General features: G+C 40.5%; 1 protein-coding gene across 1 annotated transcript in view; it reads left to right on the plus strand.

Moving 5' to 3' along the window:
* The window catches only part of PLEKHG1 (pleckstrin homology and RhoGEF domain containing G1), an 80,359-nt gene extending 67,261 nt beyond the window's left edge, over positions 1–13,098 (plus strand). Inside the window, exons 12-17 of the mRNA XM_077811791.1 lie at positions 2,241–2,279; positions 3,466–3,488; positions 4,369–4,587; positions 6,114–6,230; positions 7,487–9,173; positions 11,534–13,098. Of these exons, the coding sequence (XP_077667917.1) occupies positions 2,241–2,279; positions 3,466–3,488; positions 4,369–4,587; positions 6,114–6,230; positions 7,487–9,173; positions 11,534–12,642 (3,194 nt within the window). The 3' untranslated portion in view covers positions 12,643–13,098. The remainder of the gene's footprint in view (positions 1–2,240; positions 2,280–3,465; positions 3,489–4,368; positions 4,588–6,113; positions 6,231–7,486; positions 9,174–11,533) is intronic.
* The last annotated feature ends 9,223 nt before the right edge of the window (positions 13,099–22,321 follow it).

A 22,321-nucleotide genomic window follows, 5' to 3' on the forward strand; every position in this document is an offset into this window, starting at 1 on the left:
GAGCCGGCCAGAAAGCACCATCCATCCCATCAGAAATTCTGAGTGTTGGAGATTTTGTTTGATTCTGAATCAGAACAAAACCTCAAATCTCAGAATTTCTGGCAAAAGGGAATATTCCGTGATGGAAAAATACTGTTCCAGATCCCTGTCCAGCAGCGCTGTTCCTGGGCTAACAACAGCAGGGGGCAGGCTACTGAGGAGGAACCAGGAGGCTGGCTGGCTGGCTGTTGAGGAGCTGGGAACCCAGGTTCCTGTGGAGCTGGGCAGGCAAGCTGGCAGGTTTCAAAACCTGGTTGGCAGGCAGGTTTTCATGGGAAAACCTGCCTTGTTTCTGTAGTAATTGGACATTCCCACTGGTACAAATGGGATTTTCTGGCAGAAAAATGGTCCACTGGAAAATTTCCAGTTTGTTCTAGTTATCAGTTTTGCTCCTTCAAACTCAAAACACATACACTCAAACACATAATAAAGTGTGTGTGGATTTTTGGTTTTTTTCGTCTTTCCTCACAAGCTACTAGCCTAGTTTAAGAGGTTTTTGGAGAATGATGAGGAGAAAGCTCTGTGGTTTATAAGACACACGACTGGGAACCAGAAGACCTGGGTTCCATTCCTGACTGTACCATAGTAACCTTAAGCTTGTCACTTAATCTCATACAGTTTATACAGTGGGATTTAATACTGCTCACTTCACACAGGTATTGTAAAAGTTAGTTAATGTTTGAGGGGTAACTTGAGATTCTTAGAAGGTACTATAGAAAGACAAAATATTATTTCTATCTACTGAACATAGAAGAAAAGTAGGAATGTGCCGAAAATTAAACTAAACTAAAATTTCAAAAAAACAACTGAACTTGAGTCTTTTCAGTGCCAAGTATATTTGAAAGTGATAGATGCCTCTCTTGAGGGGGGGGGGGTGTGAGAGAGAGAGAAAGAGAGAGAGACACACACACACACACACACACACACATACATTACTTACAGCTAAATTTTTTCGTGAGGTGACAGTGGGTTTCAAATGAAGCTGCATATTTCCACATCTAGGATGTATATTGCCAAGTGTCATGGCAAAGTGAGATTTTAAAGCCATAGTAAAACACTCATGGATTGGGTAGAGAAAAAATATGGGTATCTTTTAACAGGTTGTTTTGATAGTCTTATGGTATATGTGCCATTTGATTTTATTACGTTACCATAAAATCCAAACTGCACACTTTAAAAAACAATGGATGTTTGTGGGTGTGTATTTATTTATTTATGCATATATCAGAAAGCCAAGTACTTTATGTAATGCTGACATGCTTATTTTTTAAAAAGGTGAATAATTAATACCTTGGAACCTGTTTTTACCTTAATTACATTTAGCCTGTTGTTTTAAAATCAGAATCCTATCAGCCTTCTGAAGGCTAGAGATTTGATAAATGGTACTGTTGGTCTTTTTTCATCTTTAATGACCTTTCCTGGTTATTTATTGTTTTTCTTGCTGCAGTTAAAATGTTTACATAGTTTGACCAGTTTTGCATCCTAACTTTTTATTATGTCTATCTTCAACTACTTAATTAAATATTAAGAGACAGTGATCAAGTAGATCAGAGAAATGTAATATTCAGTTTATACCAAGTCATTTAAGTATAGTTTGCAGGAATATTGATATAGTGACTTAACATAAAGCAACAATTACCACTGAGAAACAATCAAGTCAATAAAGATTTTCAGTTGTTTTTCAAGCAGAATCTTCTATATAATGTTTCCAAGGTATAAGATTACATTGACAATGTGAAATAGTAACTGAATGGTCCTGTTTGGAACACTCAATACTTATACTTTCAACGTACACTAAACTACAAATCTCACCAAATGTTTCTAATAGAGCAATAAAACTCCAGCAATTTAGACCAAGATTTTCAAAAGTGGAGGCCTCAAATTAGGCTCCTAAGTACAAATTTAGGCACCTAAACAAGTGGCTTCATTTTCAGAAATGCTAAGCAACTCCCACTGATTTCAAACTCATACATTGACTTCAGTTGTGTGCTCAGTACTTATGCAAACCATGCTAGTTCCTAAGGGACAGGATTTTCAAAATCACCTGCGTGATTTAGGAGCACAAGTCCCATTATCCAACCCAAGGTCCCTATGTATGGACTCAGGAGCTTAAATTTTGGCATGCATTTTTTAAAATGTTGGCCAAGATACCAGTAACTTTCTTTGGAACACTGTAGGGTTAACTATGTGTATCCTTTCAGAACCTTCATCCAGAGTCCATAAAGTTATGAAGCCAAGTGGTAAGTTATATTGTATCCAATAGTATATGCTATTAACAGTAAAAAATCAACACGCTAAGCAGTATATACCATAAATTAGGTAAACTAACATAATGGAATTCAAAGATGTGCTATCATCTTCTTCATGACTCTTCCCATTGTGCTTAGTTTACAGCACTTGTAGAGCTGGACCCTCAGCTTTTGTAGACAGATGTAGTTAAAGGTAATGGAGTTGCACTGATTTACATCAGCTGCCTATCTTGTCCATAGTATGCAACCTCAGCCTTGAGAAAATTGCAATGCAGAGAAAGCAAAATGAGTTAGTGTATTATCCTTATCTTTGAATTTCCATGTTTAGGCCTGATCCTGCAAACACTGAAGCAAGTAAATAGTCCCACATACATACAGTTATTCATGTGTTTACAGGATCAGGAACTTAATTGGGATTCATCATAATGTTATGCCGAGAGAGACTGGTAACACAAACCTCTTGGAGACAGGGTGTGAACACACCTTTCAATAAACATCATTGTCAGGATAAATTAATCACAAGCGCTGCCCCCTCTCCTCCCCCCCACCCCCACCCCCAGCCTAAGACAAAATGGTTTGTGAACATGCCCAGGAGTTTCTGGACTGAATGGGCAGAGGAATTTTGTTGAGTGTTGATTTGTGTTAGAGGTGGGGGGGTTGGAGGCAGAACACAGATAATGAGAATACACAGAACAGAGAGAGAGGCCACAGCAAAAAGCAAGAAGGCCAAGCAGTAGCCTCTGAGCATGGTGTATGACGGGGGGGAAGCTAGAGCGCTTTGGGTTCGCTGTTGGCTGAAGATACTTAGGGGTCTAGCTGCTGTTGGTTCCTCCTGCATTTGGAGAATTAGGACTTTGTACATTCCTTGCAAATAAAGATAGCATCAAAGGACATACCAGACTCCATCAGTTTCTGTTTCCAGCTGGAAGACCCCAGGCTTGGACAGCCATTCAGGTCAAAAAGGGGCAACAATAAAATTAATATTTTTAACTGTAATTATTATTTATTTAATTCTATTTGTGGGGAAAGTAAGGCTTTAGCACTAAAAAAATTTAATTCTAAATCTTAGAAAACAGGATTCAGAGTTGAAATATTAATGTAACATTAATAAAGTGGCACAAACTGACACCTCTGTGATTATTTATCATGCTGTACATATTTTTGTATATATTTTCAGAAATAAGTCCAGAGATGCACAAGGTAAGTCCTTTTTGTATTCCATATCTCAGTAGATTGAAATAGTACATGGGGTTGTTTGAATCCAGAATACTTAATAACTATAAAACTTTCAGAATGTATTGTGCTTTATTGGTTTTAAATAGGATACAAGAAAAATACATTTCAGAGACTCTCCAATTACATTATAAAGAAGTACAAATTTTATTTCAGCGATACCTAATGAATAGAACTTGATACATGTCTGCGTGCCTAGATTTTATGATACAGTGCAATAAATCTATAATGTAAATATACTTTTAAAAATGCAGTTAGGATAACTAAAGTGCTATGCAAAGATGGCATCTTTTTTTGGCAGTTCTGCTACTTGTATACATTTCAAGTCACATGTTACATTTCTGCCAAAAATAAGCTTGTAATACACATTACTCCTGTTAGCCATGCTGAGTCAATATGGAGGAGTACGCTCAATAAGCCATTGTCCATTTGCAATAAGAATTGTTAATGACATTCTAATTGAAGCAGGAAAGACTTGTCTTGAGTTTCAGATCTTAGGCTAAGTTAGCAGGTCTGACACTTAGGGGAAAAAATGTTTTTACATGCAAATGGAGCACATTTTATCTGGCATCATTGAGACACAGTAGCATCAAACACCATTATGCCATTTTTCACAGTCCTTTTACAGAGTATATCATATGATCCCTATATATCACAGGTGGAAAGCTTAGTGATCAATTCAAGTCCTTTTCTTTTATGTTTCCCTTAGGTACAGATGAATGCAGCAAAAACTTATGTTGTATTTTGGGGCTTTGTTTGTGATTTTTATTGTGAAGCATAAATAAATGTTGATCATGGCATGTTAAAATATAAACATAAAGGGGATACTTACATTTTTTTTTTTTAGCGGAGCAGTATTGAAGGAGCCCTACTTTCTCAGGCTGCCAAACTGGGATCAAGTGAAGCCCTGCTCAGTTCTAGGAAAAAAGGTTCATTGAATCTCAGTGGGCTTGTCAATGAATTTCAAGGGTCCATTGAACCAGCCTACAGCAGTGATCAAGATGAAAATCTCCACCCATGTGCTACAGAACAGATAGATGCTGATGATGAGGAAGAGTGTGAACAGGTAATCTCTTTGCTTTGTGTGTGTGGGGTGGGGGGCATAAATTTATTCACAAAATTATCATGTGGCAGAGTAAATGTTGTACTAATGCCCATTTAAAGGCGTAGATATATTGCTTACTACTGCTGCTGGTTCTAAGTATTGTTGCTTAAGCCATGGGATGTATCCCAAATATTCATTGAGCTTTGGCAGAAGAGTTTTAGGAGTTTCAAATGTGGAACACGGTAGCCATAATGACAGCAACATCCAAAATGAGCATTTGCATTTAGACATCATCAATCCTTTGTTGCAATCCAAGAGAGAAAGAAACTGAGTTCTTTCTGGACTACATTCTGGGGGTGAAATTCACCCCATGCAGAGGACCTGGGCACTTATGCCGACAAAGTTTGTTTTTACTCAGTCTTTTCTACTCCTCCAGATTGCCTTTGATGTAAATGCTGCTATTTTTACTCATTGTACAGGACTATCTTCTTATTGCTCTGGTGCTTGTCACTGTATGCACTTAATTTATACTGTTAAAGAAGGTGATTGGCTACCATTACGTTCATTGTACAGATGGTATCCTTTCCACTCTACGGGATATCTTCATGCATGTGCAGCTGTTCTGAATGACTGTAGGCCCCAGTTTTTAAACGTGGACATGTTAATAAGGTGTCCAAATCCCACACTTGGTTGCTATAATCTATGCTAGGGAACATAAATACCCATCCAGTAGTCTTAAATACCAATTTGAGTGGCCAGATATGTTATTTGGAGATATGTCTAGGCACTCATGGTTTTAAATTGAGCTACTCATCATTACATAAAGAAGTTTACAATGGGGCACACAAGCCTCCAGGCATGGAAGGAAGGGGTTAATGGGCTGCTGAAGGCCCAGTTAGCCTAAACTGAACCACCTGGAGCTGGAGGCAGGTTTCCAGGGAGAGGCTTGGAAGGAGCAGGCAGAGAGAGAGAGCTGACGTAGGGCTCTCACTGTCAGAGAGAAGGCTGGCTAGGGCCAGGGGCTAGGGAGGACTTGTGGATCTTCCGGAAGAAAGGGAAGAGTTTATTTTGTACTTGTTTTGGACTTTGAGTGCCCAGCAGGTATAGATCTATAAGCGACCTAGCTGGAGGGCTAAGTTCTGCAACCCAGAAAGGTGTTGGAGGTGGGTGGAGCAATGGAAGAGCAGCTGGGAAACTAAGGCTGAGAGGTGGTTGTGCTGCAGAGGGTGCTCTGGTAAGAACGTGCTATAACAGAGCCCACTCTGAAAACTCTTCCCTGAGCCTGCTACCTGCCAGGCCATGGTAAACTGCATTGCTCTGAGAATTTTATTGTGAATTCTGGAGGCAAGTAACATTCTGTAATGAATGCGGTCTCTGATATCTAGCAACACAAAAGGGATAGCACAAGAAAATGTCTCTTCCACTGCAAATTCTGATTTAGTTGCTTCATGTTGAACTCTGGCATTTCCCACATTTGGCTGTGACTAAATACACTGCTTTTCAAAGAACCATAGATCATAATATACCCTTTATTTTTTTAATCACAGGGCACACAACAAAATTCACAGCAAAAACCAAAAGGAGGTAGAAAAAGACTTAATAGCCAAGCTGCTGAAAATGTTGAAAAGCGAAGAAGTGTTAATCTCAACAAATGTGAAATGCAGGTATTTAAAACTAAATGTGTCAGGCCTGATTCTCTCTTATTTTGTTACATCTCTGTGTATCATAGCTATGTCATAGGCATCTATATGTATCTTTCTAAATGGACAGATGTAGATAAAACTAAAATTGTCATATCTAAGTAATGTCTTCTGCTCAGAAATGCTTTCCCTAAAGCTTAAATACACTTTAAAAGAGTAAGAAGTAAAATCTGTAAAAATAATGACTCCAACAAACTGCAGGTATTTCACAATATGTGATCTTAAAAGAAAATGAACATTTACTTAGTTTTAATGTAAAGGAATACTAATAAAATTATCACTCCAAAGTGCTATTTTGTATGCACTACAGTTTTACGTTATTTAATTTAAATTTTAATCCTATTGTCTAAAAATAAATACTAAACATTTTAGTGCAGAATCTTCTGTCTGAAGATGATGATTACTAGATACACCCACTAATCTGATGCTATTACAAAACAGCTTGATGTAATATTGGGAGGCTGAACACCTGGTAGATAATACTGTACTTTCTTTTAAAGGACTCAGTCCTGCAAGGTAATGAGTATCAAACTCCCATGAAAGGCCTGATTCAGCAAAGCACTAAAGTATATTCTTAATTCTTCAAGCATAAAGTCAGTGGGAGCTTAGGGTGTGCAGCATCTCTCAGGGTATTAAGTAACATGCAGGATCAAGCCCATGCAGCTTTAGAACATCCTTGACATACTTTGCAAAGTTTTAGCCACCTCTTAAAAATGAAGTCATTGATATTTTGGAAAGAATCCAGTGAAGAGTCATAAAATGATGAAACTATCACGGAAAAAAAGTTTACCTTCTGTAGTGACCTGTGATTAATTTATATTGTATTAATTATATTATATTTTAATTCCAAGGCCATGCCCTGTGATGTGAACTTAGGGACCCCGATACATATTGTTTAGGGGAAGAGATGACTCAGGGGATCAGTCTTCCCTGCTTATTGCCGCCCCATTAAAGTCCTCCTATATGTAGGGGGGAGAATCATACTTATATATTCAACTGCTAGATAGTGGAAAGGATTGTGGCGGGTGGCAAAGTTTTACACATCCACCTCAGTTTGCAAGGGGTGACAATAGGACTGCAACAATAGAGCCAGATTGTTCTATATTCCTCTGCTAGGCTCCACACTGCACAGCATTAGGGTCAAGGTTATAGTCCTCAGTACCAAGGATATTACTGCAGAGAGAGAGACTAACAAAACTGCGTATTTCAAATCTCCACAGAGCTCCAAAGATCCTTCAGATGAAGAATCTACGCAGCTGAATACAGACCTTTCCTTTTCCTGTTCTGCTAGGCAGCCATCTCGACAGTTTAGCACACCGCAGAACAACTCACTAATCATGGATATCCTGGGGGGAACTACCACTGAGAGAAACATCTGGACTGACCATCAGATCAGACAAGCCTTGTTTCCTAGTAGACGGCCGCCTCAGGAGAATGAAGATGATGATGATGATTATCAGATGTTTGTACCATCGGTATCTACATCCAATTCAAGTTCAATTGTGTGTGAAGAGAGGGGCGCTTCAGGTCGTCCATGCAGTTGGCATGTGGGATTAATTAATCAAAATGAGATCTCTGGCTCCAGTCGTCATAGAATTGTTAGACGGGCAAGTAGTGCTGGTGAAAGTAACTCTTGCCCAAATAATGCAAGACGTAGAGTCAATGACTTTGTCCAGCACGGTTCCCAAAGGGAAGTGAAAAGTAGTTCTGGAACTGATGTGGGCAATATCAATCCTTACCCAGAATCTTCAGAAGAGCTGACCATTGATGATATAGAGCATGTCTATGATAATATAAGTTATGAAGATTTAAAACTGATGGGTCTGACTAGAAGGGAAGAGTCTGGTCACAGTTCCCAAAGATCTACTAGAGACACTCTCTACAAAAGCCAAAACAAAAGCAGCTTGGTGGAAGCAGCCTCTGAAAAAAGGCAGGCAAATCAAAATAGGACCTCCATTCTTGCTAGTAAAGATGAAATCCTACTCAGAAGAGAGGCACCAACTTTAAGTTCACATGAGCTCAGGATTGTTGAGGAGAACATCTATGACACCATAGTGCTTCCAGAACCACCACTGTTGAATTTCAAATGTAACCGCCTTAAATGCTCTAAAAGGAGGAGTTTTTTGGGCCTGGAAACAGACTTTGCATGTTGTGATAATCTAAGGCAGTTTGTTTCTGAAGAGAGTCTCCAGTTCAGTGAAGATGAAAGTCCATATCATCATGTTCCTTTAGATAATGACTATTTGAGCTTAGTAGATAGCTCCTCCAACTCTGATTCCCTCTCCCACAAGTCTGCAGCTGATAAATTATCTGAAGAAGTAGATGAGATCTGGAATGACCTGGAGAATTACATCAAGAAGAATGAAGAAAAGACAAGAGACCATGTCCTGGCAGCCTTTCCTGTTTGTAAAGATGACATGCAGGAAAGACTCCATGTTGGAAGTACTCCTGAACTGAGTAAAGATGTGGAATATTCACTTTCCACACTCTCACTGCCAGAAACGCCTGTTTTCCGTAAAACTTTGAAACACAGGGTAGCCAGATTAAGTGAGGCCAGTCTCAGATTTGATGAAGCAACATCATCGAAAGATAATTCATTTCTGAGTCTTAACAGATCTTCCTTCTCCAGTGAGTTGCCTTTTATAGACAGCCCTTATGTATCTGCCAATAGTATTTTATCCAATGCACATACAGAGAGCGCTGACAATGAAATGGATATTGTAGATAAAACAAAAAACAGAGTATTTATGATGGCAAGGCAATACAGTCAAAAAATTAAGAAGGCCAATCAGCTTTTGAAGGTAAAAAGTCCAGAGCAGGAACAGCCATCCAGCCAGCAACAGAAACTGAGGCACAAAGATCTTGCAGCCATTTTGGAGGAGAAGAAACAAGGTGGTCCTGCCATTGGTATGTTAAAAATATTGTCCTCCTTAATCTCTCTCCCCACCCCCTCTTCCCCCAATAGATTTCTTTAATAATGTTCTGGTGAAATTTACATATTGATTTAAAATGCTATAACCCTGATCACCTCTTGATCTACCAGTTGGATGATGATGACCGTATTACCTTTAATGTGTTACCACTGAGATTAAATTGAGTTCTTTATGTAACTTTAGTGCAAAAAGGATATAAATGCAATTCTATATTAAGAACAAAATTTTGCCGTTCATTCATAGAAGAGAAGAGGAAAGAATGGACCAATGTCCGCCATCTTGCTTTCACAGGACAGGTCGGTTCAGGATAGCCTGGGAGTAGAAGTGTGATCCTGGGCATTCAATTTTTTTTATTTTTTTTTAAATAAAAATTTTCTTGCTTAGGGGGGTCTGCAGATTTCAGCTGAGAAGGGGGCATAGTCACTCCTTCTCTGTGCTCCCTTGAGCAGTAGAATACCATCCATCACAGAAGCCAGGTTCAGCTCCTTTATAGAAACTTCCTGTTTGTTGCTTGCAAGCATGGGGTTGGGGTTAAGGAAGAAAAAGTCTCAGTCTTTACCCCTTTCTAGAGCACCTGCACTGTGGATGGAACAACAGAAGCTTCCTGTGAGAAATTTTTCCATGGACGATTTTAAAATAAGTTGAGGACTTGGATTCAGCAAACTCCCAGTCACCAGCGTATGTGCGTTCTCATTGTATCTATAGAATTTTTAAAAATACAGATATCTTATTTATCACATCTGATGCAGTTTTCAGGATGCTCTTAAAGATCAGATTTTTACCAGCAAAAAATATCCACCAAATACAATATAGTACGTTCTGTGCTCCATTATGGTGCATTGTGTGACATGGCATCATCAGTCAGTTGTGGTGATTCATCAGAACGATACGATGTTGAAAAACGTGAGAACAGCAAACCTTGCAGCCACTATAGCAATATGACTCTCGCAGTGGGAGAGCCTCAGAGTTGGGATAAACATCCCAAGATGCAGATGTTTAATCAAATCTCCGAGGTTCCCGGCACACTGCATGACCCTATTCCCCCATAGCTATCCCTTCCCTTGGTAACTTCTGGGAGGAGCCCCAGTGGCCTGCTACCCTGGCTGGTGTGAAGTGAAGGCAACCTATAGGCCTGCGCCCTCTGGCATCTTTCTGAAGCATGTTCCTCTCTCCTCTATTTCCAGCCCTTCCATGGGGGCATCTCCCATCTCTTTCTCTCTCTGCCACCTTTGATGGATTCCATTTCCTCCTCTTCTTCCCTCTTCCACAAATGCAGGAGTCTTCCTCCCTCATCCCCCTCCACACCTGGCACCTGTTCTCTCTTTGTTGGAGGGGTTGCAGGCTGCCTCCATTCCTATGACAGCTAGCAAAGGAGCAATGAACAATTGTAGGAGAAGACTCAGCCTCTTGTTGCCCAGATACAATAGGAGGAGGAGACTTTAGTGACCAAAGGTGAAAGCACTGTAGTGAAATATTCTTCCCAATCAGCCACTTAAGACAGGGCAAAAAACTGGGAGTGTTCCACCCCCAAATGGGGATGTTACCAGTATGCCTTAGTGTTATAGTCATTTAATCTATTTCTTAGAGGTTCTAAACTGTGGTCCATGGAGCACTTGCTGGTGATCTGCGGAGGGCTGACTAGGCACGTGGTACTGGCTCTTCCTCTCCTTTCCCCAGCTGCTCAGTCACTGTTGAAATACAGCTAAAAATATATCACTTTCCTAATGTTACTTTTCCATGTATGGGCTTGCTGCCAGAGGTCTGGGATGAAAGGTGATCTATATGACTGCAAATGAAAGGAGAAGTATCCCTGCCACACTGTGTGTTTTTTAAGACTGAGAATGTCTGCATTATAGTATCAAAATCAGTAGATAGAAGAAAATATATATGTGAAATAGTTTTCTTTTAAGAAGAAATAAATACTCCAGCAACTTTGAAATGGTGAACTAAAAAAGAGAACCGAACTACTTGATATTTAGCAGTAGCAATGTTTTTAACAGTTACATAAGTTATCTCTTCATAACTACAGATCAAATTGATGCTGGCATCTTATTCCCAGAATGTCTGGTACATAGTTGTTCACGGTTTTGTCACAAAACATTTCATGCTTGTCAGTTCCATGTTTTAGTATAATGAATGACTGTGTACATGTCACTGATCTGAAATGTTGGAGTCTAGAATTGCATTGTTTTGTCAACTGTAAGGATGAAAAATGTTGATTATAATGGTCAAGGACAAAGATTTAAAAGGGTTAGTTTGAAACTTTAATTTTCATATAACTTGTGTTTTACACCGTTGTTAATTTTGACTAGTTTATATATTTCTCTTCTCCAGGTGCCAGAATTGCTGAATATTCCCAGCTTTATGACCAGATAGTTTTTAGAGAGACTTCACCCAAAATGCAAAAGGATACATGGGCCACTCCTCAGAAACCATCAGCCTTAAGGTATTCATCCCCAGTGTCAATATCTCCTTCTCATTCTCAGTTAGCTAGTGAACGCTTAAGGGCAGAGGACTGGCTTTTGCATTCTGCGTATAGCAATGGAGAACTAGCTGATTTCTCTCCCTGGCCCGAAGTCCAAGATCTGAAGTCAAAGAGCTCCCCTGTTGAGAGCGGTACAAAAAGCAATCCAAGACCATTGCCATCAGCTTGCTCAGTTCCTTCCCTTCAGATTTCTACACATCTGCATGTCCCAGCACAGAGGTGGAGTGCTATTATTAGTCAGCCTAACAAAGAGAATTTACACCAAGATCACATTTATAACTCACTAGGAAGGAAAGCAAATCATACCAAATCACAAGCATATAGCAGGTCACAGTCTTCTTCCTCAATTGTGGTCAACAGGTCTGAGGAACCAATAACTTACCTAAATGAAATGGACAAGAAACAGCTGTACTCAAATAGAAACTTTATATCTGACAGTCAGGAGTCTGTGCCAAGTGCTGCTTCAGGATTCACAGTATGTGATGTGAAGAAGCAGTTCCCTGAAAACTGTTCAGAGATGATTCTTCAAGACTCTCAAAAAGTTCTGAGAGTGAACAAGAACTCGCCACTAAATGCACAAATAGCTACGCAGAACTATTTTTCTAATTTCAAAGATACTGAAGGAGGAGAAGAGGATGATGATGATGACTATGTTGAAATAAAGTCTGAAGATGAGGGGTCTGACTTAGAGACTTCTCAGAACCAAACAAAGAAATCAGACCCAAAGATAAACAATGTAGACTCTGCTTCTTCTGAGACTCTCTGTAGCAAAAGCATGTCTTGTACTCCTGCAAAACCAGTGAATAGCAAACTTGCCCTTACCCCGTACCTGACTGCATACAATGATTCAGATAAACTGAATGACTACCTGTGGAGAGTTCCATCTCCTAATCAGCAGAATATTGTCCAGTCTTTAAGGGAAAAGTTTCAGTGTCTTAGCTCAAGTAGCTTTGCTTGACACTTTCAATAATTTCTAATTGTACTGCCTTAACATGTCAGAGTATAGATTAGTACAACCAATACTGGCATCCTGTACTTTAATAATGTGTAGACATCGACCACTGTATCACAGTAATAATAGGAAACTTAGATGTGCAATGTACCTTTTTTACAGTACAGAAAGTTAAAGTGGCCAGGTGTGCACTGTCTGGGATTAAGATCTACTTGTATCTTTATAATGCAGACTGATTTCTCCTAATCTGTCTCATTTAACTTTGCATATACTTTACATCTCCCTTCTTTCTCCTGTCTCTCCATGTGGAAATCTTAGTATTCAGACTGTTGGAAGGTAGCCAATGCTGAGTCCAAAAATGCATGTACAATTACTGTAATTGCACATGAGTGCTCAGTTGAGCATCTAGCCATCTGAGTATGCAAATACCAGATTTCTGAGCACACTTGAGGGAATGCACCAACAAACTCGGTGTGCAGTTGCACATACATTTTTTGCACATGATCTTTTGAAAATCAGACTCCAGGTCTGTGGGACCGATGCATAAAACACGATATATACTACTACTATAGAAAATAGAATTATTACATTTTAAATAAACTAACTTGTGAATGGTGCCAGATTGATAACCCTGATGTCTGAAGACATTACCTTTACTATAGCTTGATAACAGCTAAAGCACAGGCAATGGCAGAGTGCCTCAGTCCTGTTCTGGAGGTTATTAGCTTTAGGAAATGAGAGGGTAATTCTGTTTCTAGGCCAGTTCAATGTTTGGGCTTGTGGAGACTAATGCCCAATAGGCTAATGCCTATTGTGATTGTGGTGTTTGTAACATGGACACCTTTCTTTTAAGAATAAGACCATCAGTAGCAGATAAATGTAAGTTGTAGGTGAAAGCTCTTGGTTTTTCTAGTATTTGTAAGATGGTGGGTTCCTTTGGCTACATTTATAGGTAATACAGTCTTGTTATTCAATAACAAATGCTCATGATTGGGCTTCTTGCAATCTGATCCTCTCTTAGTTCTGAACATACTGTAGTTCTCAAAATGTCCATTGTCAACCTAATTTAATGTAAAAGATTTTAAAAAAGGGTCATGCTATCTGTATTAGAAATGAACTGGTATCTTCATACACTTTCATTATTACCAATAGTGTCTGGCCATTAACAAGACTTTTTTTAAAGACCCTCTGAAGTAGAGTATTTTTCTTTGTAAGAGTAGTAACATTTCTGTCTTGAATATCAGAAAAGTAAAAGGAAGCAAAATACAATAGCAAATGTGGTTTGTCAAAAGTTGTTAGCTCATATCATCTTAAGGCAAGAAATACCTTAAGGTTGGGTTGACATTGACTTTGAGGGCTAATTCAACTCTCATTAAAGTCATAATCCTCTATTTTAGACAATGTTACTGTTTGGTTAGCAGCCATTTGTGAACAAACAGGAGAATAAGTCATGTAAGACCAAAGTTCCTGTTACATACATATAAATAAAAGGAGTTGGAAGGGAAACTGCGAGAGCATGATGCATTGTCAATTTTTTTTCCTAAAGAGAGAGTTTTTCAAACTTTTCACTAATGTATCAGTTTCTCTGTCACGGAAGAATATGTGGAAAGCGTGCTCTTGCTCTCTCTCTCTCTCTTTCAAATTAGTAAGAGAGACCTGACTTAAAAATATTCGCCAATAACCTTTTGTTGGTCCAGGTTTTCCACTACCTTGAGAAATAAAATGACTTATACAGTGATGGGGATGAAAATGTTCATTTGTTATACAGACCAAAATGGAATATCTGGGATTAAATAGGGGATGAGGATGGCATCTTTACCTCTTATAAACATCATTCTCAATGTTTGATCTAATTCCAAAATGGCTCTGTGTGTGTGTGTGTGTGATTTTCCCAAATCTCATTATTCATTCCTAGCTGTTCTTCCATGCCAGCAGGACAGATAATGAATGTCACCTTGTACAATTTCAGAGAACAATCACTCCTCCCTTCACACAAAACAGGTTTTTCCCTCTCTTAATCTCCTCTCTTCTGTTCCTGGCAAGATTTATCCCATTTCCCTCTCTTTCTGACCACATAAATCATGCAATGCCTTTATTTTTAAAGAGGCTAAAAATGCTAATGAACCATTCCTTTTCAGTTGGCGTACCTGAAAACCCTGGAGATGGGACTTTTAAAAGTATTAGTCCTCACTAGCTGGAAAAGGAGACCAGCCTGGCTTTAGCCATTAGGAATCAAATTGAGCTTCCCAGAGGGGAAAAAAATACCAGTGGAAGTACAAACACTTAAAAATCTGCCCACAGTTTTGAGGTCCTCCTGATGGGAAAGCACAAACTACTTTTAAGTTACTTCATCAGATTCTCTCCAGGGCCTACGCAGGGAAAAGTTAGTGTAGCCATTAGCTCAGAGCTCCCAGCAGTGACAAGGCTTCCATGGAGGTGTGGTAGTGTGCAAAACATCTACAACTTCTAGGGTTGCCACCTTCAATATTCAGAAAAACTAGCCACTGCCCCCAACAGCCTGATCCCTCACCCCTTCACCTTTCAGGTGCCTTCCCTGCACTGCACCAGCAGCCTGCCCCCGTCCTGTCTGACTGGGAGGAAGGTGGCTCTGGGTCCTGGTCAAATCCATATGCAGCTGGTGGGGAAGGTGGCCCCACAACAACAAACCCACTTGTCCCCTTTCTCCTATCTAGATGGAGGCTAGAGAGTCTGATTGACCCAGAGCATGCCAGGAAGAAGGGGAAGGGAGCTGAGTCCTCCAAGGCAGACCCAGCTCTTAAAGGGAGAGGTCCCTGGGAAGTCTCTGCTGAGTATTTTCTCCTCCTTTATCCTCAGGGTGGGGGAGCAGCCCATTAAATCATTTCACTGGCAAGGCTTGTTAAAAACTGGCCAGGTGGCAACCCTAACAACCCTCCATGTGCTGGGGCCTGCAGGAAATTTGCTCAGCCCCAAAATAGGTGATGCTGGCAGCGTAAAGGGGTTTGACTAGAGCGACTGGGGGATGTGTTAAGTAACACATCCTTACTGCAGGTCTGGCTAGTAGGGTGCTCCTTTAATGCCTCTGACTGACTGAAGCTGCCCTTCCTGATGGGGTGAATCTCCTATATAAGAAGTGTGATCCTTGCTGGCGCACTTCCTGAACCAGCAAGAGGTGAATCTTGATCATTATGTTTAGAAACAATGGTTCAAAAACAACACAGCTTTCTTTTAGATTCAGAAAACATTCCATTCTTTTGCAAATGATACATATTATACTGGCTTCTGTTTAGTTCCCTTTATTTTCTTTGTTGGACAGCTTTGGATTCTACTACTTGAAAACATTGTACTTAAAAGAAAGCCTAAATGCGTGTACTGTACAGCCATGGATATATCTTCTAAATCTGTTTTTGTGGTGCTTTAAATTTTTCAGAAGAAGTAGATGAACTGATACAAAGTTAAATGTATTGTAGTAAGCATGGTCTTATTAATGTTCTGTTTCCACTAATAATGCATTACTTCCCTCAATTACAAAGCACAGTAGCCCACCTAATTATTTTAGAACTGTCAACAATTACTGTATAGGTTATTCTGAAATACATGTGAAGTTGCCAGGGTATATATTCAATGGCTTCTGTTTTGTGGAGATGCAGATTTCAGGAGTTGTGCTTGTTGATTACGTTGAACTGTCTACTACACAAGTCTTTGCATTGCTAAGGAATGTGTACTTTGGGGTTTATTTGATCATTGTACCACAAGTTCCAGTTTTGTTATACACAAAGTCATTTTTGTTATAGTGGATGTTCAAACAGTTTTGGAACCTGCATCTACTGAAACACAGTTGAGGAATAAAGTTGTACATATTTAAGATACTGAAATTTAGTAATGCCGATATTTATTTAATATAGCTTGTAAAGTAATGTAAATATGAATAGAAATTAACATTTGTGTGTTAACTTTAGCATATCTAGATTTGTGTAAACTACTAGGAATTCTGTTTAAACTTTAGAAGTTAATGAAATCTCATGTAGTCAATGGAACAAAATGGAAGGGAGTTATAACAATGTGTAACTGTTTCCAGGGATCAATTTCATATGATTTTTAATTTTGGGTACTTTAAATTATTTTAGCTTGCTCTTGGCAGATAGGCAGCTGAAACTGACAAAAGTTGCTAAGCACTGGAAACATTTTTGTCAGTAAAACAAGATTAACAGCTTTCAGCTCTTCCATGAGTAAATGAGATCTGAAAAGATACAAAAATATTTCCTAGGCTCTACTGGTAGGAAGTTTGAGTTGTGTTGGCAGCTCCTGTTACAGTTTACAAATAAATAAAATAAAATGACCAGTAACAGGAATAAGGAAAGTCAATACCAACTGAAAAATGTTGATCCATTAGGATTAAGTGCAGTATAATTGTTGTTATGGTGATTCCCACCCAAAATACATGTTATGAAGACATGGAAATAATGCCAGTAAAAATCCATATTGATTTAACTCAATACTTGTTTGATAATACTTGTTTGCATGGAGTTGGAGATACTGTACATATCTCTGCAGAAAAACATTTTTCTGCATATTTTCTCAGACTGTATTAGACCTCACTCCACCAGACTCAATTAGCTTGGTGCGAGCTTACTTTGATGGGGGGAGAAAAAGGGGCGAGGAATTAAGAAGAACAAGTTGTCCCACAGGAAAGGTTAAAAAGTTAATTTTCTAAACAGAACAAAGTTGATGTGAGATTGTCAGAATGTGAATTATCTGCAGCCTCAGGGCAACAAAAATGTGAATAGAATAAACATTGCAACAATTCTGTAATACAGGTGGTAAAAACTGATGTTTTTGTAGCATGTGTCTCTTTCTGTTGTTGTTGTCCCATAGATGGTTTCCTCCTCCCTTTGGCAATAAACCCATCTTTTTTTTAAAGCAAATTTGTTTGAAAGAGAATTTATTTTAATCCTGTAATATTGCTGGTAAAACTCTCATGTTACTGTATTGTTTAAGCCTGTATTTGTTTGTAGTTCCTGCACTATGCTACCAGACAGGGTTAAAAAATGAAGTTACTTGTTCCAAGTTTAACTGTATATTTCTTAATTTCTGCATATATATGTAATATCTTGTTCTGTGGATAAGAGATGGAACTTATATTGCACTTTTTAATGACTTGTTTTGTAAAGAATATGTAAAAATATATGTACATGTAGGAAACTTCTTAAAACAAGCTTTTCACCATTTTTTTCCTTAAAAGCTGAGTTTAAAGCATGCGAAAACTAAGAAAAACATGAAAGTATGTACTGCTTAGAGAGAAAAAAGCAATAAATGCAAAATTTGTTTGTAAAAATCAAGGTGTCTGCAAAACAGCTGTGTTTAAATGAAATGTTTATAGGACAATACTATCTTGTAACAGGACTCCATTTTTTAGTATATGTACAGCCACTGACTCCTCTGCCTGTATATAAGCTCCATCACTAAATCTGTGGCGATTGGCCAGAACTAGAACCTTAAATATAACACCTTCAGCTGTTGGGAGTATGGGTGAATTTTAATCCCTGGATCTAAAATCTCCCTTTCAGTTCTAATTCCAGTTTGGATACAAAACCAGAAAGGGCCTATTTTTCTACTTTAAATCCAGCCAAATACTTGCAAGAACAGTTCATCAGACTTTACCAATTGAATAAAAAAACAAAATGTACTGCATGTAGTGTTCTGTCACACAGAGGTTGATGAACTTGCTACAGCTTTGGCAAAGAGAGATGGGTCCTTTACCTCATGGTAAAGTCTTTCCCTGCCACAGGGAAAGACTCCAGCAGCTCCCCCCTACCAGAGCCTTTCCCCACTGCTTCACCTGTTCTGGAGCCTTCCACGGAAAGATAGACACAGCCTGCTTTTCATTGCAGTGTGCCACTGCAGCTATGCATGCCACCGCCAGTGTAGGCAAGGCCTCAGGCAGTAGTGTCTCATGCTTTTCGATCCAGAGGTCCAGGGCTCTATCTCTGCTGCTGACAACCTTTTATTACACTGGTCTGGCTTTAGACTAGAATCCAAACCCTGTTTTAAACCTAATTGTGTTCTGAACATCTTCTCCTTGGCCCATCTGATTTGTGAAGGTTTGCTCATCCCAGCAATTGGAGAACTCAGGTAAATGTTGTGTAGAGCAGTGGTTTTCAAACTTTTTTCTGGCGACACAGTTGAAGAAAATTGTTGATGGCCATGACCGGAGCTGGGGATGAGGAGTTTGGGGTGTGGGAGGGGCTCTGGGTGGGGGGGAGGGGGTTCAGGGCTGGGGCAGGGGATTGGGGCATGCTTAACCTTGGGCAGCTCCCGGTCAGCGGCGCAGCGAGGGTGCTAAGGCAGGCTTCCTGCCTCTCCTGGCTCCGCAGACTGTGCTACGCCCCTGAAGCGGCCAGCAGCAGGTCCAGCTCCTAGACAGAGGCGTGCAAGCGGCTCTGTGGGCCTCTCACCTGCGGGCACCACCCCCCAGCTCCCATTGGCCAGTTCCTCCCCATATATTGGCATAAATCAGCAAGGTGCGTGCCTCCTGCTGGAAAGTCCAACACCAGTGCTGGGCCCTAGTTGGGAGATTAGGAAGCACTCACATAAGCATGGAATTAAGTCTTTCTCTAAATCCGTTCTGAAGATATTGAACATACCTATGAGCAAACCCACTGGCTCGGCCCATGAGGACGTTCTATGTCCTAAATCCCATAAGCAAAACAAGAAGGTACAGAAACCTAGGGTTCCATCAGCTCCACACTAGGGACCTTTGATACCGTCATCCACAGCTCCTTATAAAACCTGAGACTCTCCAGACTGACCACCACAGGATAGCACCATCATCACTGGCACCGATGGCCTGGGCAAAAAGAGACCCTCTTATACTAGGGAGGTCCAGAACCATGGCTGCAACATAGGGCATTTTTGCTCTTTCAAATTCAGAATCCCCTCCACCCCCATCAGAGCCCTCCATTTCCAGAGTTTATATTGCCTCTGAGAGATCTGCTGGTGGGATGGAGTTTATCACCTCTCCCCCAAACCCCCCAATACACAATCTACATCTCTCCATTGGTACTGCCAGTACTGCCATTGGAACCAGAGTTAACTCTTTCCTCCTCAGGAGATTTGGAACCATCAGAGGAACCACTCCTCCTGTACCACCATTCCCCAGGAGACCCACACGACCTTGGGACCAACCACTACCTCACCTGGCTTGGAGTGATTGGTACCCCATGCCATGGGGACCACTGCCACCACCTTTAGACCCCACGTAGTGGCCATAGGCACAAATATCCCCCTTTGGAATCTATCTGATATGCTAGGGAGTTACCACCTGCGGTCCTTTCGAGGGAACGATCAATTTACCTTCGAATCCGATAGAAGAGGAGTAGGAGTACTACCACGCTGTCATCATCATCACCAGATGAAACAGTGGCTTCAGCATCTCTTCCCTCCCTCCACCCCTTTGAAAACATTGGGTCTATCCCTCAGTTCCCTGTCAGTCCATTTGATGGCTATCAGTGCATTCCATCCCTCTATGGAGGGCTACTCTATTTTTGCACACCCACTAACCATGCAATTATGGAAAGGCCTGATAAGAACTTTCCCACCTCCTTGAAAGATAACACTCCAATAAGACTTCATTCTCATTCTTTCGGTTCTGACATGCCCACTCCTCTTTGGACCCTTAGGGGACTTGCTCCATGTGCCTCTTCTCCATGAAAGTCGCCTTTCTTGCAGCCATCCCATTGTCGAGGAGAGTTGGTGAACTTGGTGCAATGATGTTAGACCTTCCATATGCTATTTCACAAATATATAGTTTCTTTACACCTACACCCCAAATTTATGCCTAATATGGTTTCAGAATTTCACCTGTATCAATCCATTCTTACCTGTATTCTTCCTGAAACCGCACGCATCTATTGAAGAACATAGGTTTCGCTCCCTAGATGTTTGATGAGCCTTGGCCTTTTACCTGCAGAGAACAAAACCATTCAGAAAGTTCCCAAGGCTGTTTGCTCTATAGCGGAGAGAGTAAAAGGATACACCATCTCCACCCAGAGAATTTCCAAACATATCTGGTTGCATTCTACTCTATCCACTCTCGAACCTCTCCTCCTCCCCCTCCAGGAGTATGAGCTCACTCCATGAGAGCCCAAGCTGCAACTGTACTGTCTCTTCAGGACATACCCCTTCTAGACATCTGTAAAGTGGCCACTTTTCTGTCCACACATTTGCAAGACATTACACCCTGGTGCAAGACTCAGCTACTGATGCCTTCTTTGGGAAGGCAGTTCTCGTCTCAACCCTACCATTCTCATCCTCGCACCCTCCACCTATGTAGGTACTACTTGTCAAACACCCCCAATGGAATACAATAGAGACCATCACTTGAAGAAGAGGAGGAGGAGGTTAATTACCTGAAACTGGAGGTTCTTCAAGATGAGTGGTCCCTATCTTTATTCCACAATCTACCCTCCTTCCCCTCTGCTTCAGATATTCTCTGATTCGTGGTGGAGAATGAACTGGAGAGGTAGTTAGCCCGCCCACCCTTTATCACCTCAGAAGCACAAGATGAGCCAGAGCACATGAGCAACAGACACTACTTTCAAATTCTTCACCTTAGGGCACATGGTGCGCATATGTAACCCACAGTTGCACACAGATAGGGACCACGCATCTCGAAGAACCTCCAGTTACAGGTAAGTAACCTCCTCTTTCTATTCCTAGATTTACATAGTGAAGTTTTAGAGTCACTCACATTACCTGTTCTTGGAAGAAAGAAGGATACAAAGCATTCATATGTTCAGACAAAGGGCTCAAATTACTCCTGCTGGCTTCATTCTGGACTACAGTAGCTGTGCAGGATTACTGTGCTGATCCTCCTCTGGAGTCTTCCAGAGGGTATGGGAGGCAAAGCTACCATGATAGTAACTATGTGGGTGAACCATCAGGGGAAAGCAGCATTAAATTTCAGCTAGGGTTCTTCGGAAACACTGATTCAGGGCATCTCTCAGTCAGCCCAAGCCTGAATGCTGTCTCAGCTGCACCAGCTGGCTTTAGGCTCTCCAGCAGCACATGGTTTGCGGATGGTTTGTGCTATCATGCCCCACTCTCTGTACATTTAGGCCACCTTGGTTTTACAGCCTGAGTTCTGCCCACAAAAGACAGAATTAATTATTCACCATTTTCTTGCCTAAAAGATACTGTTACATTCATAAAAGGTATGGTCATAGTATCAAACCACTTTATAGAGACAAAATTATTGCAATCTAGAAGTAATGAATGTTATACAGCACCCTGTGAGAACAGTGAGGCGTGAATGTGAAAGTGTTGTTAGCCTGTGAAAACACTAAAAGGGTCTGGTGTCTGAGAGTATTTCAGCAAGGTTTTCAAAGACCTGTTCTACAGGTAGTAAATGACTTTCCATTGCTCTCCCTGCCTATCTTAAGTCCCTGCTCGTCCCTTAAAATCCTATTCTTTCATTACATCCCATGCTCAATGGTCACATTGTTATCTCTGTTGAAATCCTGCTGCTCTACTCTAAAGGGAGTGTTGGGTCACCATTGCCAAACCTCACCTAAGATCCCTAGAGACACTTCATTCCCTCTAAAATATTCCTGCTGTCTGACAGAGTGAGCAAGTTCCTCTTAATTATCCTGCTTGGTTATGGGAAAATAGAACAACCCATTACAATATGAAAGGCCTGGCACATCTC

Source organism: Eretmochelys imbricata, chromosome 3 (genome assembly GCF_965152235.1).
Source record: "Eretmochelys imbricata isolate rEreImb1 chromosome 3, rEreImb1.hap1, whole genome shotgun sequence".
Taxonomy (NCBI): domain Eukaryota; kingdom Metazoa; phylum Chordata; order Testudines; family Cheloniidae; genus Eretmochelys; species Eretmochelys imbricata.